Genomic DNA, 18647 nt, shown 5'->3' with positions numbered 1-18647 from the left:
CTGAGTGGGAAAGGCTGCAGAACAGAAAGGAGGCCAGTGCAGAGGCACAGGACTTCTAGGCCACATGGAGGACTTTGGTTTCACTGGGTGAGGTGGGAGCCACAGGAGGTTTCGGACAGAGGAGGGACCTTGGATATGGGGCGTTGTGGAGGGGAGAGGGAAGGCAAGGGTGGGAGCAGAGACCAGTGGGGAGGTGACTGTAATAGTCTGGGGAGACATGCTGGTGGTAGCAGTGGAAGGAGAGGAGAAGTAGTTAGATTATGGATATATCTTTTCATCATTTAAGATTTTTCACCGAAAATAACAAATTATAGAAAACTGCACAAGTCATAAGTGAACAGCTCAATGAATTTTCATGAAGTGAACATATCCTTGTCATAAGCACTCAGATCAAAAAACAGAGACCTGAACTGATTATGTTTTAAGGACAGAGTCCACAGGATTTGCTGTAGGGCTGAATGTACAGAGAAAGAGAGATGGTATCAAAGAGGGCCCCAGGGTTTTGACCTGAGCAACTGGAGGACTGGAAGTGCTATAACCTGAGATGGGAAGACTTGGGGAGGTGGGTAGGGGTGGAGATACAGAGCTGAGTATTGGATATTTCAAGTTTGAGTTGCTTGTTGAAATCCAAGGGAAAATGTCAAGCAGGAAGTTGAATACATGGGTCTGGAGTTCAGGGTAATGTTCTGGGCTGGAAATAATCTCTTTATAGGATGATTCTACCCTGACTTGGATACACAGATTGTTATAAGTCATAAGGGCTGCACCCATTTGAGGAGTTGTTTTGAAGAATGAATGAATAAGCAGGTGGAGTCAGGGACTCGGTGCTCACCTCTGATTTCTTCTGTCAGCCCCCCTCTGCCTGCTGACCCTTCTGCTGCCACCCCTCAGTCCAGGGGCCCCCATCTCCCCAGTTGAGCCCATCAATCAAGCCTACAGCCTGGCCCTCTACATGCAGAAGAATACATCTATACTGCTCCAGACTTACGTGAGCGACACTGGGCATGAAGGGAGAGGGACCTGCCCTCCTGGCCCTGCCCTGGGTAGGGGAAGCAGAGCAAGGCCAGGAGAAGACTCTTCCAATGGGTCTAAGGGTCCAGGGGCACTGTCTACTAGAGATACAGCCACAGAATGCTGTCATTGACAGCTAGTGACCTTGGACAAAGTCATTCCTTCTCTCTCGGTCTCAGCTTCTTTATCTGCAAAACAAAATGGTGATTCTGCCTTTGCTGACCTCTCAGAACAGTTGCAAGATTGAAAGGAAGCTTGTAAAGGGAAGGGCTTTACAGGGTTCTGATTATTTCTACAATCACATCGTGCTGTTTGCCTAGTTGAGCCTTGTGCCATGCTGGGTACTCTATCCCATTACCTTACTGACTCCTCAAACAGTTCTGAGATGGAAGTATAATCTATTTTACTGATAAGTTAACTGAGTCTTAGAGAGGGTGAATAATTTGCCAGAGGTCACATAGCTAATAACTGGCAGTGACAGGATTTTAAAGCAGGTCTGTGGCATTAGATGCCAATGCCCCCCCCCCCACTACCAACTGTCTAGAAGTTCAGACTGGCAGCCTGTGACTGGGTCTGACCCAGATGTTTTCTGGTTGAGCCATGCAGTGCTTGTTAAAATTTTGGATATGAATGTGTCTAAAACAGGCACAGGGATCCTGTTGACCAAAGCTCCTGGCCGCTGACCCCATCTTAGGCCTGTCTTCTTCCCCAGGTTACATGTCCTACCCCTGGTGGTCCCAGGGTTTGACTCTTCCAATGAAGTATATTCCAGACCCTTGTGAAGTTAGTAAAATCTAGTTTCCAGTCCCCTATCTACCATTGTTCCAGGGGTGGCTGTGGGCACCCTGAGCCTTCTCCACCTGTAAAATGGGGATCTAGGATTAGGTGATCTACCAATTAGGGGCTTTATCAGTGTGCACTAAGATTCTATGGCTCGAGGTCTACAGAGGCAAGAACTTTAATGGAGAAGGCTAAGCTAAATTTAATAATATTAACAATTATTTATTAATGATTATAATAAAATTAACAAACATAAACAACTAAATGCTGTAAATAAAATAGAAATGTATAGGGCTATAATGACATTGACAATATAGATTGAGAATATTATAATAGATGATTTATAGGTCATGATATCAGTGTACATCATATTAATATAAATATATTAATTAACAGTGGCTTATCATGCCCTTATTATATGTTAGGTACTGTGCTAAATGCTTTATGTATATTACTTCTTATCATCTTCACGATAATACTGCCACATGGGAATTATTAAAGCTGTGAATCAAAGTTGTACAACTTGTACTTGGAAGAATCTAAATTGGAACCTAACAGAGCCCAGGCTCTGTGCTAGCACATCCCACCAATTTTCTGAGAGGTAGTGAGAGGCAATGCTCCCTGGGAAGATGCTAGTCTCATAGAAGGCAGATGTGAAGTTCAGGGAGCCCCAGAGCACTCCTTTGGTCTCCTCACTCCTGTCTGTCTCTGTCCCTCATGCAGCTCCAGTACCAGGGCAGCCCCTTTAGTGACCCTGGCTTCTCAGCCCCTGAGCTCCAGCTCAGCGGCCTGCCTTCTGCTGCCATCTCCTTCAAGACCTGGCATGCCTTGGATGATGGGGAGCGGCTGAGCCATTCTCAGGAGGCCTTCCTGGCCTTGACCCAGCACCTACAGCTCGTGGGGGACGACCAGAGAGATCTGAACCCTGGCAGTCCTATCCTGCTGGCTCAGCTTGGGGCTGCAAGACTCAGGGCCCAAGGTCTGCTGGGCAACATGGCTACCATCATGACTGCTCTGGGCCTGCCCGTCCCCCCTGAAGAGGACACTCTTGGGCTTGTCCCCTTTGGGGCCTCAGCCTTCGAAAGGAAATGTCGAGGCTATATAGTGGCCCGGGAATATGGCCACTGGACAGACCGAGCTGTGAGGGACTTGGCTTTGCTCAAGGTCAAATACCCTGGATAGAGGTGGTGGGATTTCCTATCAGAAGCTACAAAATCTCTTCTTTCACAGTGGACTCTTCTGTGCCTTGATGCTTGGCTAGAAAGGAGATAAATCTTGTCTAGCAGACAGGGCTTATGTGCCATGTATTTGGGAATATTTCCTAGAAACAAGGCCCCAAGTTCCTATTGCCTGGGCCTTCCTGCCTAGGTCCTACAGCCTCCCTTCCAAATCTGGGTGGGACCCTATGGATATTACTTCATGGATTCCCAATCCAGTGGTACTGGTTGCCTATTTCCTGGGTGGCAAGAAGTGCCTCTTTAAGAGTCTTCCCTTCCCACTCTGCAAGGAAAGGACAGTTGGTCTCTTTCCTGAGCCCTCCTGGAGACTTTCCCCTTTCTGTAATTTTGGGGAGGCCCAGGGGCTGCCTTCTTGTCTCTGGTCTACCTTGCTTCCTATATGAAGATTAGGACTTTCTGAGCAGTTAGGACTCCCTTCTTGCTGGAGTTCATTTCTTCCCCTAGTCTACCTCCCTGACTGTGATCACTGTTCCAACTTCCCATCTTAATGGGGCTTACTTAACTTCCCGATTAATGGAAATCCAGTTCTTGAAAACTAAGGACTCATGTCACATCTGTTTCCTGCTTAGGACACATCCATTTCCTGTTCTGGGTTGACAGATTGCATCCCTGGCCTGGGGCTGTCATGAATTTCCTATTAATACTGTGGCATGTGGTTATGTCTGGGGGACCAGGATGCAACCCAAGAATCTTATTCTTCTCAAAGGTGTCTCCCCATTTTCAACGTCCATATGCTGATAACTTTAGCGTTTTTTTTGTTATTATTAAACATTTTATTTACAAAAAATTAATTTATTCTCAGAAATAAAACTCTTAAACGTGTTGATTTTTTTCTCTCCACAGACCTGGGGGAGGGGATGTGCAGGGATAGGGCAGAGGGAGGTGAAGGAGAGGAAGGACATCAAAGGGAAAGGGGGGCAGGGCCCAAAGGGATGGGATGGTGGGGAGGGCAGCCCAGGGAGTGACCCTGGGGGGAGGTGGCTTAAATCTGTCTGGAGTAGCCTTCCCACCACGGGTCAGAGGCACATCCCTGCCCAGGAAAGGTCAGAGAGAGGGACAGGGAAACAGCAAGGAAGTGTCCCCTCCTTCAGATGAAGCTGAGATGTACACATGCTCACATGGGGCCAACGGGGAGACAAGAGATGGAGAAAAAGAGAGACAAAAAGACCCCAGAGATGAGTAATGGAGGGAGGGCCAAGCGATGGGGAAAAAGTGGGAGGTGGGGGACAGGGCAGGAAAATGATGGACATGGCAAATCACATACCGAGACAAGGAGGTACCGAGAGAGAGACAGAGAGCACAAAAAAGCAAATAGAGAAGGCAGACAGACAGGATGGAGACAGTCCGAGCACATCAGACACTGATAGAGATGGAGAGAGACTCTAGAGGTGACAGCGAGCTGCTTTCTGCGCCCGCGCTCAGCCTGGGCCCCCGGGCACCAGCTGGCCCAGGTCGCCCTCGGTTCGGCTCACCCAGTCGCGGTAGAGGCCGCACACGCGGAGCCCGAGCACCTTGGCCGGGAACACGCCGGCGGCGGCGGCTGGAGCAGCGGCGGCGGCGGCGGGCTCGGGCCGGGGCCCTCGGGTCTCGGAGCCCTGCGCGGACAGCACGTCCTCAACTGCGGCGCCTAGGGCCCGGGCCTGGAGCGCCGCGTCCTTCAGGCGCCGCAGCAGGCACGCTGCGCGCGGGTTCAGCTCGGCCTGGCGGCGGCGCACAAGGTCCAGCAGCGGCGACAGCTCAGCCAGCGCCGCCGCGTCAAGCCGCAGCCGTTCCTGCGCGGGCAGGCTCGCGTGGCCCGATGCCGGGGCGCTCAGGCCGGCTACGGGCAACCGCTGTGGCGCGAAGCCTGGCAGCCCGAAGGGGTCTCCCTGGTGCTGCACCTGCGGAGACATGGCCGTCAGGGGCTCCCGGAGGAGCGACGGCGTAGGGGGCAGTGACTCCACCTACCCTTTCCGGGCCTCAGTTTCCTCATCTTGCAAAAGAGACATTCCTTTTAACAGAGATGCTGTGTTTGAGATAACACAAAACAAACAGTGCGTGGTAGGATAATAGAACTAGCTTTGTGGTCCTACCACCCTCCGTCATAAAAGTTACATAATTATTTTTAATGTTATCATTAAAGTCATTTAATAACATTTTAATGTTATCATTATCATTTTAATGTTATCAAGGTCACAGCAAGTTGGCAGGCCTACAGTCCTCATATTCAAAACTATACCCTCCTTCCACTACACCAGATCAACTTGGGGAAATCCCTTCTTTCCTTGGGCAGGAAAACCAAATATGTTGGCAGAGTCCCCTCTGTCAAAGCCCCCTCTGGGGATGGAATTTTTGTTCCAGCTTGAAACCTGGTTTTGGCCTCTCTCCATAGCGTAGGTAGAACAGTTCACAGCTCATCTTGTTCAGTGTCTCCTTTTACAGTTGGGAAGACCAAGGTCCATAGAGGTAGGATGATAATATTATACAGAGCCTAGACCCCAGGTTTCCTGACTTCCAGACCAGAGTTCTCTTCACACTCTCAGAATGCCTGTCTTAAAGCACCAAGGAGGGAATCTCCAAGCTGAGGCGGACGGTCGGAGGGGCATTTGGGGCACAGAAAGGATCCTCCTGAATTTGCTGTGTGGCCAATTTCCATAGCTGGGAAATGAGGTTAAGAAAATGGTTGGTCAAGGACCCTATGACCTGTCCTTCCCTATTCCCCAGGTCCCTGGTACCTCTACCCCCAACCCCACTCACATATTCCTGGAGCAGCTGCTCAGCATATTTGGTAAGGAGGTGGGCAAGACTGTGTGTTTGACGGATCTTGGCCTCCAGGTGGGGAACAGATGAGATTGAAGAGTCAGCCTGTGGGTCTTCCGGTGGGAAAAGAGGAGCAGAATGAAGGGTGGCAGCCCAACCCCGTATTTCTTGACTACTTCCAGCCTGGCTCTTCCTTCCTGAACTCAGAAGCTCTGCTTTGAATTCTCCGACCTGTAGACAGGCCGGCTCTGCCCAATTCCAACCGAGGTATAATGAGGCACCCGACATTTGCCAAATGGTTGTTCTACCTGAAATGTTCTCTGTCCCCGAATCACTGTTGAAATCTTATTAAAGCCAAATTAAAATACTGCCTTCTCAGTGCAGCCTCCGGATTCACCCCTCCTTTAAATGAACTTCTTCCTTCTCCTTAAAGCCATTTATTCATACTTCCAAGTAGTTCTTTTAATGGCTCTTTTATCTGTGTGAAATCTGCCTCAGTTTGGGAGCCCTTTGAAGGTGGGGCTCACATATCTCTGTACCTCAGTGATTGTTGGTGGAATTCATTATTCACTGAAACACAGGACTTCAAATCAGAATGTGCCTTTAAGCCCATTTTATGAACTGGAAGACCAACGTCCCATTTCCTCCGATGGACCTCCTCTGCAAAGCGTAGGGCTGGGAACGATCCAGCGATCGGCCTTCCCGAGCACAAGTTTAGAGGGCGGTGCCTCTAGCGGACAGCTACATTTCTCGAGATGCCCAGCGCGCGAGCCCGGGGCATGCTGGGGAGTGTAGTCTGGCGCGGTAACTCCAGCCCCGCCCCCCGCCTGAGTTTCCCACCGCCTGTCCCTAGCTTTTAACAGCCTCGGTTTTCGCCTCCTGTTGTCAGTGACTGGCTCCTGTGGCCCAAAGACTTCCTCTCCTAACTCTTACTCTCCCTCTGACCCCATCTCTGATTCTTTCCCAATACTCAGAGGATCCAAACGTCAAGCCCCAGCCACGACCCCAGTCCAACCCCAGGGTGTACTCGAACTGGTGATCTAACCCCCGAGCCCAAGTACCTGAATGCACAGCCCTCGGCCTCTAAACTCTGGCATTTCCCCTTCCCACAGCTCACCCACAGCGCACTCGCTCGTTACCTGACACCGGGGCCCTCCGCTTCCCGGCTCAGGCCGCTCCCTTCCTGGCCTCGGGGATAGCGGGGACCCAGACCCAGCCTCCAGCCCTTCTGACCCCTGCTCCCCTCGGACACCCAGCATCCAGACCTTCAGGCCCTTACCCAGACTTCCCTCCCTCAGGCTCATGCTGGCCCCAGGCAGATCCCGGTTGCCTCCATGCCCCCCTTCCGAAGGTGGGGAGCAGGGGGAATGGGGTAGGGGCGTGGCCCGGGCGCAGCCAATCAAGGCTCAGACCCCAAACAATTCCCCTCGCCCCGCCTCCCCGCTCCGCGCCCCAGGCAGGATTCCTTGGCCCTGCTCAGCTAGCTCCTTGCTTCGCGGCCTCTTTGGGAAAGGGGCCTGACGGGGGCGATAGTTTGTGAGCAAGGTGGACTAGGGACCTCGAGGGTGGGGATGCCGGAGACTAGGAGGCAGTCCTGCGTCCCGCCAGGAGGAGGAGGCCCAGGCTCCACCTGGAGCAAGGCTAGGCGCCCGAGCTGCTTTTTGGAGAAAACGGGGATAGGGATATAAGAGAGGGTGCAGCTGGCAGGACAGGAAAGTGCTGGCCCTCCTTCTTGGCTGGGGTGCGGGACCCGGGCATTCGAGACACCACAATGGGAGCCCTCAGGCTGGAGCCACACCTGCCCAGACAAACACCTCCTGGCCTATCTTAGATACTTTTTGCTCCCGCTTTCAGTGTCACAGATATTAGGACAGGAACAGATAGCCAACCTCACCTCACAGTACCAGACCCAGTAAGGGAACCCCTCTGACACATCTGCATCTACTGCTTACAGACTTCATTATCACACCGGAACAAGCTTCAGAGGGGGTCACATCCACACGTCTACCCCACTGACGTGGTGCAAATGCTGAAAATACTGTATACATTTACTTATCCCCACAAACGGTTCCCAGGCACTCACTCTGTCCTGGGCTCTGGGATCTAGAGACGATCCCATCTGTACTTGGTCTCTGGCTCCCTGAGGAGCTCACAATCTGATAGGGAAGACCATCCACAGCAGAATTTGTGAGTAAAGGCACCGGGAAGGAGGCATATATGTTTGTGAGAATATTACCATGAGCCGACAACTGCAAGAATGTAGGATGAAAGGCACAGCAGGTGCAGTTGAAACTCTGCTATTGGTAGGAGCCACAATCACCACTTATTAACAGCGAATATTTATTGGGCATTTACTATGTGCAAGGCATTGCACTAAGAGCTATAGACATCTTAACTTTCTTCTATGTTGTAGTTGAGGAAATAGAGATAAGTGACTCGTCCAAGGTCACTGGACAAGCAGAGTGGGGATTTTACCCCAGCACTTTGGCTCCTGAAATGTGGTCATACTCACCCTCCTATATCTTAACCTCTCTGGCATAGTCACACCACAACATAGACACCATAGCCACACCGTTGAAAAACAGACACACATAGTAACATAAATTTGGACATATCTGCTGGCAAACAGCCTCAAATAAAATCAAGCCACACTCATTTTAAGTAAAACTTCAGTGAACTATAAGATACATAGGAAAAATGCATACATCATAAGTGTACAGCTCGGTGAATTTTCGGAATAAATATGCCCAGGGAAACAACACCAGATTGAATATCTGGTGTCCAGAGCCCTCCTAGCTCCTTCCAGTCTTAAGGGCGACCACTATCTTGAGGTCCCACATAATAAATTTGTTTTGTCTATTTTGAACTTCATATAAATGGAATCATGCAGTGTGTACTGTTGTATCTGACTTCTTTCATGGGACTTGTAGCGGTTGTTGGGTGTAGCAAGACATCACTCTCCTTGCTGTGTCCATGGTGTGAATAGGCTGCAATTCATTTTTCACTCTCCACTTGCTGGGTTGTTTTCCTGTTTGACGCTATTATGAATAGTGTTATGAACATTCCAGTACAGTTTTTTGGTCTTCATCTCTACCTATTTACACTCCCCCAGAAATATGAGAGGTCCAGTTGCTCTACTTTGCTTACACTTGCTATGGCCCGTCATTCTCATTTTAGTCATTCTGATGGGTGGAGACTCACTCTCCTATTTGCAGCGTCGGGCACGCAATTGGCATTCGGCTAATAGACAACCGAATGCATGTCTGGCTGAAAGAAGACTAGGACAGAAGCAGCCAGCTCGGCGAGGGTGGACACACACTCCCTCCACACAGCATCCCAGGGACCGCCACGCGCAGCGGACGCACGCAGGGACACGGACACTCTCGCGCTCCCAGAGCGCACGTGGTCTGAACGCACCATCTCCGCCCAGCGTCGCGCGTCCAGTGGTGGAGCTGCCCCAACCCTCACTCGCGGCAGCGGGCAGGGGGCGCTGCGCGTCCGGGCTCCCCGAGAGGGCGGTCCCGGGCGGGGCGGGGCCGGCCGGCGTGCAGGCCTGGGCTCTGGCTGTCCGCGCCTCCCGGCCGCTCCAGGACGGGCCGGGGCGGGGCTCGGCGGCAGGAAGCGGGGCGGGGACTTGCGGAGGAGTTGGGGAGCTAGGGAGGGCGCGGCTAACTCCTGGAGGGACGGCAGGCCCAGTGAGAGGCGCCCGGTTCTGGCGCCAAGCCTGAGCCCGCCGGACGGGAGGCGGTCCAGCTGCGGGCTCGGCCTTGGCCCCAACCCGCCAGCATGGCCGGCCGGACCGTGCGGGCTGAGACCCGGAGCCGGGCCAAGGATGACATCAAGAAGGTGATGGCGACCATCGAGAAGGTCCGGAGATGGTGAGCGCTTTCTGGGGACCGGGGACAGGACATGGCGGGACCACTCCTCTCCCAAATGCTTCTACCCTCCCTTCGCCAGCTGTGGTGTCCAGGTGTTAGGTGTGCACCTCAGCTGCGCCCTGGATCTGCAGAGCTCTTTCCCCCTTCTGGCTACACCCTGGGGTCTACAAAGCGTGCTCCCCAGCGGTGCCCTCCCAGAGCAGGAGCCCTCATTTATGCCCCGCCCCCTGAAGCTTTGACACTCCTCGGGCAAGTGTGGCTGGGATCTTCATTGCTATGGTCCCCAGCCAGGTCCTAAGCCTTGCTCCCTATGTATACCCCAGGTGTCTGCAGAGCTATGGTCTCCAGAAGCACCCCCATCTGGAATCTGCAGGGCTCTCTACCTCTAACTATGCCCCATTAGCAAAATTGCCCCCTCCCTTGTGCATCACCCCACCTTCACGGGTATCCCCAGATGTGTCCAGCTTCTGGGGGGCCCTCTCGTGGGGCCTTTCTGACTTAGTCCCTCACCCTCCCACAGGGAGAAGCGCTGGGTGACTGTGGGCGACACTTCCCTTCGAATCTTCAAGTGGGTGCCAGTGGTGGACCCCCAGGAGGAGGTGAGCGAGCTCCCCCACACCAGGCCCTGCATCTGTGGGACCTCAGGCAATCCTCTACCCACCCAGGGCTCCACCTCCAGGCCCCACTCTGAGTTCTCAAGTGCAGCAACTCAAACAGATGTTAAAAATTACTAGCAACTCCACCCCCTTCTCCCTTTTTGCTGCTTCATTCGGAACCCAGAGTTCAAGACCTAAGCCAGTGTGCCAACTGGTGACACCTCATGCAGGGCATTTTATTTCTCTGTGCCTCAGTTTCCTTATTTGTACAGTGGGGACTTTGCAAACACTAAGTAGAAGTCTGCCTCTGACCCTTACCCTTCTAACCCACAGGAGCGCCGGAGGGCTGGTGTTGGGGCAGAGAGATCCCGAGGCCGGGAGCGGCGGGGCAGGGGTGCCAGTCCCCGAGTGGGTGGCCCTCTCATCCTGCTTGATCTCAATGGTATGTAGTGATCCTGGGATTTGGGAGCTGTGGGGATTGAGGCAAGAGATTAGGGGCTTCAAGGTCCAACTATTTTGGCTTCTGCTTCCACAGATGAGAACAGTAACCAGAGTTTCCATTCAGAAAGTTCCCTGCAAAAGGGCACTGAGCCCAGCCCTGGAGGCACTCCCCAGCCCAGCTGCCCTGTATCACCGGCTGGACCACCGGAAGGGGTCCCAGAGGATGCTCAGCCCCCACAGCTGGGCCAGGAGAGAGGTAGGACCAGAAGCCCTCTCCTCTGAGTCTTGTCTTCTCCAAAGTTGAAACCATCAGCTTACCCCTGCACCTGCTTCCCATCCTGTGTTGCCTCCTCAGGGATGCCTTCCCTGACTCCTTTGGAAAGTCACCACACTACCTCTGGGGACTCTGTCTCATTCCTCTGGCTTCTTCTGGTCTGTAGATAAGTTATCACCATCTGAGATTTTCATGTACACTTAACTTTTTATTACTTAAGTTTCTCCCTCACTCCCACCTCATGTCAGCTTCCTGAACGTTGGGCTCATATTGATCTTGTTCACTACTGTATCCTTCAAACAATGGGGGACATATAGTAGGCACTCAATAAATATTTGTTGAGGAGCAAATAGTGATACTCCTACAAGTGATTAATAACAAGTGATAATAACAGTAGTACTTATTGGGCTTCCATTGTGCCAGGTGCCCTTCTAAGCATTGTGTATGTTTTATTTCATTTAATCCTCACGACAACCCTTTGAGCATTATGATCCCCATTTGTGGATAAGAAATTGAAACCCAGAGAAGTTAAGTAAGCTGCCCAAGCTCACACAGATGGTGAACCAGCACCCTGGGCCAGCACCTTGAATCCTCAGCTCCTCTTTCTTCCATATAGTTAATCCCCTGTTTGGTCAGAACCACCTTCCAAATGTGTCTACTTTCCTCTCCCTCCCCAGATTCTGTCAGCTCTCACCCACACCCAGCTCCAGCCTCCTCATGCATCTCCTCTCCTCCAGTTGCCTCCACACAACTGCCAGAACAACTTCTTTTAAAGCACAGTTTTGACAGGGTCATTTTTCTGCTTCAAGGACTTCAGTGGTTCCCTGTGGCCTGTGACTCCTCAGCATGGCACTCTGGCCCTTTGTGAACTATTCCCTGAAACCTCTTGTTCTCTTCCAAGAACAACATGACTTGGGCCTATGGGATGTCTAGATTGTGCCATGTACTTGTATATCTTTACTAATATAAAAACAATAATTGGCATTTATTGAGTTCTCACTATGTGCCAGACACTATGCTAAGGCCTTTACCTATATTCTCTCATTTAATCCTCATAGCAGTCTCATATGGTAATTACTATCATTATCCCTGTTTTACAGATGGGGAAACTGAGACCCAGAGAAATTAAGTCATTTTCCCAAGGTCTGGATTTGAACCCAGGCAGTCCAACCCCAGAATCTACTCTATGTTCCCTCTGCCTGAATGTGCTCTACCTCCCCATTTGTCTACCTGATCAAAGCCTACTCACCTGTCAAGATCCCCCCTAAATATCCTTCCCTTGTCTTCTTCCTGGGTTATAATCAGGTTACTGGCTCCCTCCTGAGTGCTCCCTCAGCCCCTGGGCTTATGTGATTGGCATTTGTATCCCCCCTGGTCTGTACCATGTCCCAGGGCAGCAGCTCAGGAATGTCTGTTAACTTGACCTTCCAGATCCCGGGGCCATAACTGCAGGCAGCACCGATGAACCCCCAATGCTGACCAAGGAGGAGCCTGTTCCAGAATTGGTGGAGGCTGAGGTGAGAGAGACCAGAAGGCTGGACTCCTGGGTCATTGAGGGAATGAGAGCTCTGGGGCAGCCAAGGCTTGGGGGCTGCACTCCTGAGGTGCCGGTGGGAAACAGACCTCAAACACAGCTAAAGGCTCAGAGGCTGGGCTCTTGGGAATGAAAAGAAAAAGGTGTTTTAAGGCAAAGTCCTGAGGGCTGGGTGGGGGCTGATTTAAGACCATTAAAAGCCTGAAAAGATTATGGTACTCCTCCATGTTTTTTTAAAAATATATATCCTAAACTATAAAGTTAGCTTAAGAAAGTCCTTCAAAAACTTCTGATTTTTCCCACAAGGACTACCTTGATGCGTTTTCCACAAATATCAAATATCAACTTCTTCCCTCAAAACGGTGTTGTTTCCAGTGTCCTACTTCATCTGCATCCTAGGTCCTTAGCCCGGGAGGGGAGTGGAGTGGAGGGAGGCTCTGGACAAGGCAGAGGCTAGGATTCTACACTCCCGGGTTTGGGTGGAGCTCACACCTATCCGCCCTTCCTCTTTAGGCCCCCGAAGCTTACCCTGTCTTTGAGCCAGTGCCACCTGTCCCTGAGGCAGCCCAGGGTGACACAGAGGACTCGGAGGGCGCCCCCCAACTCAAGCGCATCTGCCCAAATGCCCCTGACCCCTGAGAAGCTGGCCTGCCTGTTCTGTCACTCCAGGGGCTCTTTTGGCTTTTTACAAATAAAGACCCTTTTGTAATTTTGTGTCATGTCATTTCCCCATTGGGATGGGGAGGGTCTTTGGAGACAGTTTTGTCTCGTGCTCCATTTCTCAGATGGGGTCACTAAGGCTCTAAGAGGACCTTCCTACAGTCATGCAGTGAGTCAGACATGGAATGGGGGCTTGAGCCAGGATCCTGCCTCCCTAACACTCCCTCCCTCTTCCCTGTCCTCCTTACCTTTGATCCTTACTGACCTTTAACCCTCCTCCTCAGGGAATCCCAGGACCCCTCTTCCTGCTTCACTTTTTCCTGGGCCCAGCAATTACCAAAGCTCTGGGCAGCTAGACCCATGATTCCTGTTCATACATAGGAACATGGAGGCCCAGAGGGATTTGGGGATCTGGGATGACCCAACCCATTCCCTGCCCTCGGGAAGCTATAGCATCATGCTTCCCTGCTACTGTTTAGCCATTCCTCCACTGGAACTCCTGTTCACACTCTGGTTGAGTCTTACATACCCTCAGCTCAAGTACCACCTTCTCTAGGAAGCCTTTCCTGATCACAGGCTCAGTCAGTTTTCCCTCTTTTGGGCTCCCACAACCCGCTGTGCTTCCCTCATTTTGTCTCGGCATTTCAGGCTGTTTGGGATGATTGGTTTGTGTGTTTGTCTTGACCATTAGGCTGTGGGCTCCTGAGGGGAGAACTTGGTGCCCAGCCATACCTAGCACCACACTGGGCATAGAGCAGTCGTAGCGACTGTTTGATGAACAAATGAATAAATGAATTGGCTGAAGCTATCTAGGAAGGCTTCTCTGAGGAGGTGGCACCTGCGCTGGGCTCTACGGCATGAACCTTTGTGTGGTACATCTGGAGTCAGAAGTCCTGGTTCAAGTCCTGGCTCTATTTACTCACTAGTTGTGTGGCTCTACACAGGCCATTTCCCCTGTAAGCCTTAGTGTGTTCATTTGAACAGTGAGGACAATAACTAGGCCTCATTTACCCCAGTGGCTTTGGAAACCTTCAAATAATAGTAGGTTACTTCACTCTGAGCCTAAAAGAGAGTCAGTCAGATGTATTAGCACTATTTCTATTTTTAACAAAGGAAGAAACTGAGGTTCAGAGAGGAGCAAGTTGGAACTTTAAAGAGCTATTAAAAAACGTCAGGGTGTTTTCTCATAGCAGCTGCAGTAGTAATAGTTGAGCCAGGACTGGCCAGGGGAGCCAATTGTGCAGTGATGTGGTATATTCATTTCCTGTTGCTACTATAATGAATTACAATAAATTTAGTGGTTTAAAACAACACAGATTTATTATCTTACCATTCTGGAGGTCAGAAGTCCAAAATTAGTCTCACTGGGCTAAAATAAAGTCAAGGCATCAGCAGGACTGGTGCCTTCCAGAGGCTGTAGGGGAGTGTCTGTCTCCCTGCCTTTTCCAGCTTTCACAGACCACCTGTGTTCCTTGCCTTGTGGCCCCTCCCTCCATCTTCAAGTCCAGCAGCCTAGCATCCTCCCATCTCTCCACCTCTGCTTCCATCATCACATCTCCTCTGCCTCTTCTGCCTGAGATCCTTGTAATTGCATTGGGCCCATCTGGATGATCCAGGATACTCTTCCCCACTTGAAGATCCTTAATCACATCTACAAAACCTCCTCTGCCTCATAAAATAACATATTCACAGGTCCTGGGGATTAGGGTGTGGACAACTTTGGAGGCCATTGTCAGCCTGCTATACATGGTAATAATCACAGCCATTTACTGGATGTGGTGGTCATCTCATTATTCTCCTCAACCATCCTATGAGGTGATAAGAGTACTCTGTAAACTGTAAAGTGCCTTTTATGGGTTAATAGTATGGTATTAAGTCCCAGAATTCAGGCTCAGGATTTGAATCTCAGCATCTCTGTTCATTTGCTGTGTGACTTGAGCAATGACTTAACCTCTCTGTGCCTAATTTTCTCATCTGTAAAATAGCGATAATAGTAACAACCTGGTGAGACTATTGTGAGGATTAAGTGAGGCACTACATGGAGAGAGAATTCTTGGCCTGACACACAGTAAGTACTCAATAAATGGCAGGTGCTTTTCCTTTTACCCCATTTTACAGATGAGGGTTTAGGGATAGAGGCCAGAGACTCATTTGTCAGTGAGACTGGGCAGAAGGAGTCCATTTCTGGGCAGCCTTGAAAGGTTCTGACCCCAGAACCCAGGCAACTGTCTGCTAGCCCAGGCCTGCCCTCACCCTCTCTACGGTCCACTCTGTGACCTTGTTTAAAAGCCACCTCTTCCATCCACACCCTGGTCATCACCTTGCCATGTCCTCCCCACCTCCCCCCACATTCTGCACCCTTTCCAATGTCCATACTCTCTTTTAGGAATACCTTCACCCCTGGCCTTGGGCCCTCGCCTCTTCCCCCATTCTCTTTCCCTCTCTCATGCTTCCACTCTCTCCTCGTCCTGATTCCTTAAATATCTGTGAACCTAGCTCTTCCCTTCATGAACATGCTTCCTGCGAATTCCCACCTACTCCTTGAATTAACAGTTTCCAAGTCTCTTCCTCTAAGTTCTGCCTCCTACCTCCAGACTCAAAGAGCCAAATGCCTGCATGATATCTCCACTGGATGTCCCACAGACCCTCAGCCTCATCTTCCTCTCATCCTGTCCCTACCACCCCCTTTGCCCAGAAATGGCCCCACAATCCCAGGAGTTGGCCAAGATTAGAGCACCCAGAACACAGGGTTCTGTGAGCCACCATATCCTGTTGAGTCTCTGCCCTAGGTAATTCCCACTGAGCAGGCGGGCAGCCTCCGAAAGCCAAATCTGCCAATGATTCTGCCCCAGTGAAAACCTCCCATTCTCATTAACTGCAGGATGGAGCCTGCGCCTTGTCACCCCACCCCATCCCTGCACACTCACCCTGAGAACTGCTCATAATTGTCCCCAGGTGCACTCTGTTGTGTCTCCTCTCTAGGACTTTGCTCATGCTATTTGCTGGGCCGGGACTGCTCCTGTCATACCCTCTTCATCTGGGAGATGTTTTTCAAACCTCAGCTTCCTGGTGATGTCTTTTCTCCTTTCCTCATGACCTCTGCCCCCTCCCCCTCCTCTGCCCTTTCATGAGCATTAGGTACTGCCTTGTGGTGATCTGCATTGGCTTTGCTCTTTAGAAAGAGACAGATTGAGAGTGGGGGAATTCCTTTATTCAGAGTAACGTTTATCTTGCCCTTCCAGTTTGCTGGGCACTATTCTAGGCCCTGGGGATAAAGCATAAACAAAACAACAAAAAAAATCCTTGCCTTCACAGAGCTTACCTTCAGTAAATGATACCACATGTAAGAAGTTATAAGTACTTTGAGAAAACTGAGTAAGGGAGATGGGGAAAGAGCAGATTGCAAGTTTAAATAGGGAGCTCAGGGGAGGCCTATGGAGACATTTGAAGAAAAGCTTGAAGAAAGTGAGAGAACCATGCAGGTATCTGGGAGAAGGGCATTCTAGGCAGAAGGAAGAGCCCTAAGGGGGAGTGTGCCTGGAAATGAGATCAGTACCTCTGAAGCAGGGGAGGGAGGGAGAGAGCAGTGGGCCGCGGGGTCAGGTAGGACCTCAGAGGCAGGGCAGGAACATATCTATCATTCAAATTTTAAGAATAAAGAGGACAGATTAATAATTAAGCCCAGACAATAGGGGAAACCTGGGAAAACCAGAATGTAGGATCATCCTGCTTGGAGGCTATGGTCAGGACCTTGTCTTTTACTCCAGGTGAGATGAAGAGCTATTGAAGGGGTTGAGCAGATGAGTAACATGATAAAATTTAGAGTTTTTTCCCCCCTAATATTCTATTATAAAAAATTTTAAACACACAGTGAAATAGGAAGAATTGTTCAGGTAACACCCATGTATATATACCCACCACCTAGATTCTATAACTTCTGTATTTGCTTCATCACAAGCCATATGCATCCATCTACCAACCTATCATTTTCTTGATACATTTCAAAATAACTTGCAAACAATGCTATACTTACCTGTAAACACTTCAGCATGCATGTTGTTAACTAGAGTCCAGTATTTACTTACAGATTTGTCTTTCCTTCGAGGCTAAGTATCCATATAGCAAAATGCAAAGGTATTAACTGTGTGATCTGTAATTTTTAACAAATGCATACATCTGCATAATTCAGGCTCTTATCACCTATATCACGACAACCTGTTGCCTCTTACCCTTCCCCAAGGACTCCCCAGAGGCCACCACTGTTCTGATTTTGTTTTTGATTAGGTTAATCTATTCTACAGCTTCATATGCATGGGATTATACAGTATGTGTTCCTTTGCATCTGTTTTCACTCAGCATGATGTTATTGAGAACTATTCATACTTTTGCTTGGATCAGTAGTTTGTTCCTTTCTGTCACTGGGTTACAGTCCATAGACTTGGCTTTGACTAGGATTGCTCTGTCTGGTGGACAGCAGATGGTCCGGGTCCTCTCCCTGTCTCTAGTCCCCTGCATAAGCCTGTAGAGCCCAGGGAGATGAATAGCCTTTTCCCAGGAGCCTTTCTAGAAGGTAGAGTCTATAGCATCAGTCCCCCAGAAATCTGTGGAGATAGAACTATATCAGGGGCAGAATCTAGGGTGAACAAGTATCCTGGTTGGCCCAGGACTTTCAGGTTTTAGCACTTCAAGTTCCATTCCTGGGGAACCCCTCAGTCCTAGGCACATTGGGATAGTTAGTCACCCTAGCAGGATCCCACAACTGCCCCTATGGCCTTAGGCCCTTTCTCACCATAGACTACAATCCCTCATGAAGACTGATTTTCCCTAAACTCAATTAATCTGCTCCTTCCCTGCTCTAAAACTTCCCATGGCTCCCTATGGTTTTACCTGGCAACCCAAAGGATATACTAAGCCTATAGCAGTGGTTCTCAAACTTTGCTGCCCATTGGAACCACCTGATGAATTCTGATGCCTGGCTTCTACCTCCAGACGTTTTCATTCATATAGTATATGACTTGGGCAGTCAGATTTTTAAAAGCTCCACAGGTGATGCTGATATGCTACAAAGTTTGGGAATGACTGGCCTGTAGATATGATTTGTTTTGCTCAAATGGTGTTGAATATGTTGCCAACATTTAAAATCAAGTAATTTCATATAAAAATCTGACTCCCTATTTTGATAAGGCAGACCTGAGATGCCAAGTCTACCTCCAACCTACCAGGGGGTAGGGAGCACTGGCTGCCCTTGGAGATGGGCATGTGCTCTCCAGTAACCAGTCCCCACCACTCCCTAGTGTGTTACTCTGCTCATTTCTGTTCATATGCATGGTCTACAGGCTAATGACCAAGCCTTCCAGGTGCTGGCCTCTGCTCACCTCTTCAGCCTCTTCCTTCTGTCTGGCAGGTACCCTTTTACACCTGCTTTTGCCTATGCAGTTCTCCCACCAAATTCTTCATCATGGCAGACAAGGACCTGCTCAATTTGGCCCCCCACCT

General features: G+C 50.3%; 3 protein-coding genes across 4 annotated transcripts in view; 2 read left to right on the top strand and 1 right to left on the bottom strand.

Moving 5' to 3' along the window:
• Positions 1–838: 838 nt before the first annotated feature.
• LOC118933223 (cardiotrophin-2) lies at positions 839–3088 on the top strand (the record flags this gene model as incomplete). Its single annotated transcript, XM_036927290.2, has 2 exons — positions 839–988; positions 2515–3088. Coding segments are annotated over 2 exons (609 nt in total), but the record flags the coding sequence as incomplete, so codon positions are not given.
• Positions 2954–7145, bottom strand: CTF1 (cardiotrophin 1). Its single transcript, XM_036927289.2, has 3 exons — positions 7048–7145; positions 5766–5881; positions 2954–4909 (listed from the first exon to the last, which is right to left on the bottom strand). The coding sequence occupies exons 1-3, from the start codon at positions 7070–7072 to the stop codon at positions 4448–4450; spliced, it is 603 nt and encodes a 200-aa protein (XP_036783184.2). The 5' UTR covers positions 7073–7145; the 3' UTR covers positions 2954–4447.
• Positions 7146–9403: 2258 nt separating this feature from the next.
• Positions 9404–18647, top strand: part of BCL7C (BAF chromatin remodeling complex subunit BCL7C) — a 39685-nt gene continuing 30441 nt past the window's right edge. The window contains exons 1-6 of one of the 2 annotated variants that reach the window (XM_036927240.2): positions 9408–9646; positions 10167–10245; positions 10576–10684; positions 10778–10939; positions 12389–12474; positions 13005–13200. In XM_036927240.2, the coding sequence (XP_036783135.1) occupies positions 9555–9646; positions 10167–10245; positions 10576–10684; positions 10778–10939; positions 12389–12474; positions 13005–13130 (654 nt within the window). In that variant the 5' untranslated portion in view covers positions 9408–9554 and the 3' untranslated portion in view covers positions 13131–13200. Of the gene's footprint in view, positions 9647–10166; positions 10246–10575; positions 10685–10777; positions 10940–12388; positions 12475–13004; positions 13201–18647 lie in introns of those variants that run through there. The other variant, XM_036927239.2, reaches the window with a different exon arrangement.

Source organism: Manis pentadactyla, chromosome 10 (genome assembly GCF_030020395.1).
Source record: "Manis pentadactyla isolate mManPen7 chromosome 10, mManPen7.hap1, whole genome shotgun sequence".
Lineage (NCBI taxonomy): Eukaryota > Metazoa > Chordata > Mammalia > Pholidota > Manidae > Manis > Manis pentadactyla.
The sequence above is the reverse complement of the archived record's forward strand: the minus strand, read 5'-3'. Positions and strand labels throughout refer to the sequence as shown.

Coding starts and splice junctions, on each gene's coding strand:
- CTF1 (XM_036927289.2), bottom strand. CDS start 7,072: ATGAGCCTGAGGGAGGGAAGTCTGG. Junction 5,882..7,047: donor CCTGAGGGAGGGAAGTCTGG/GTAAGGGCCTGA, acceptor TCCCACCGGAAG/ACCCACAGGCTGACTCTTCA. Junction 4,910..5,765: donor AGCAGCTGCTCCAGGAATAT/GTGAGTGGGGTT, acceptor ATGTCTCCGCAG/GTGCAGCACCAGGGAGACCC.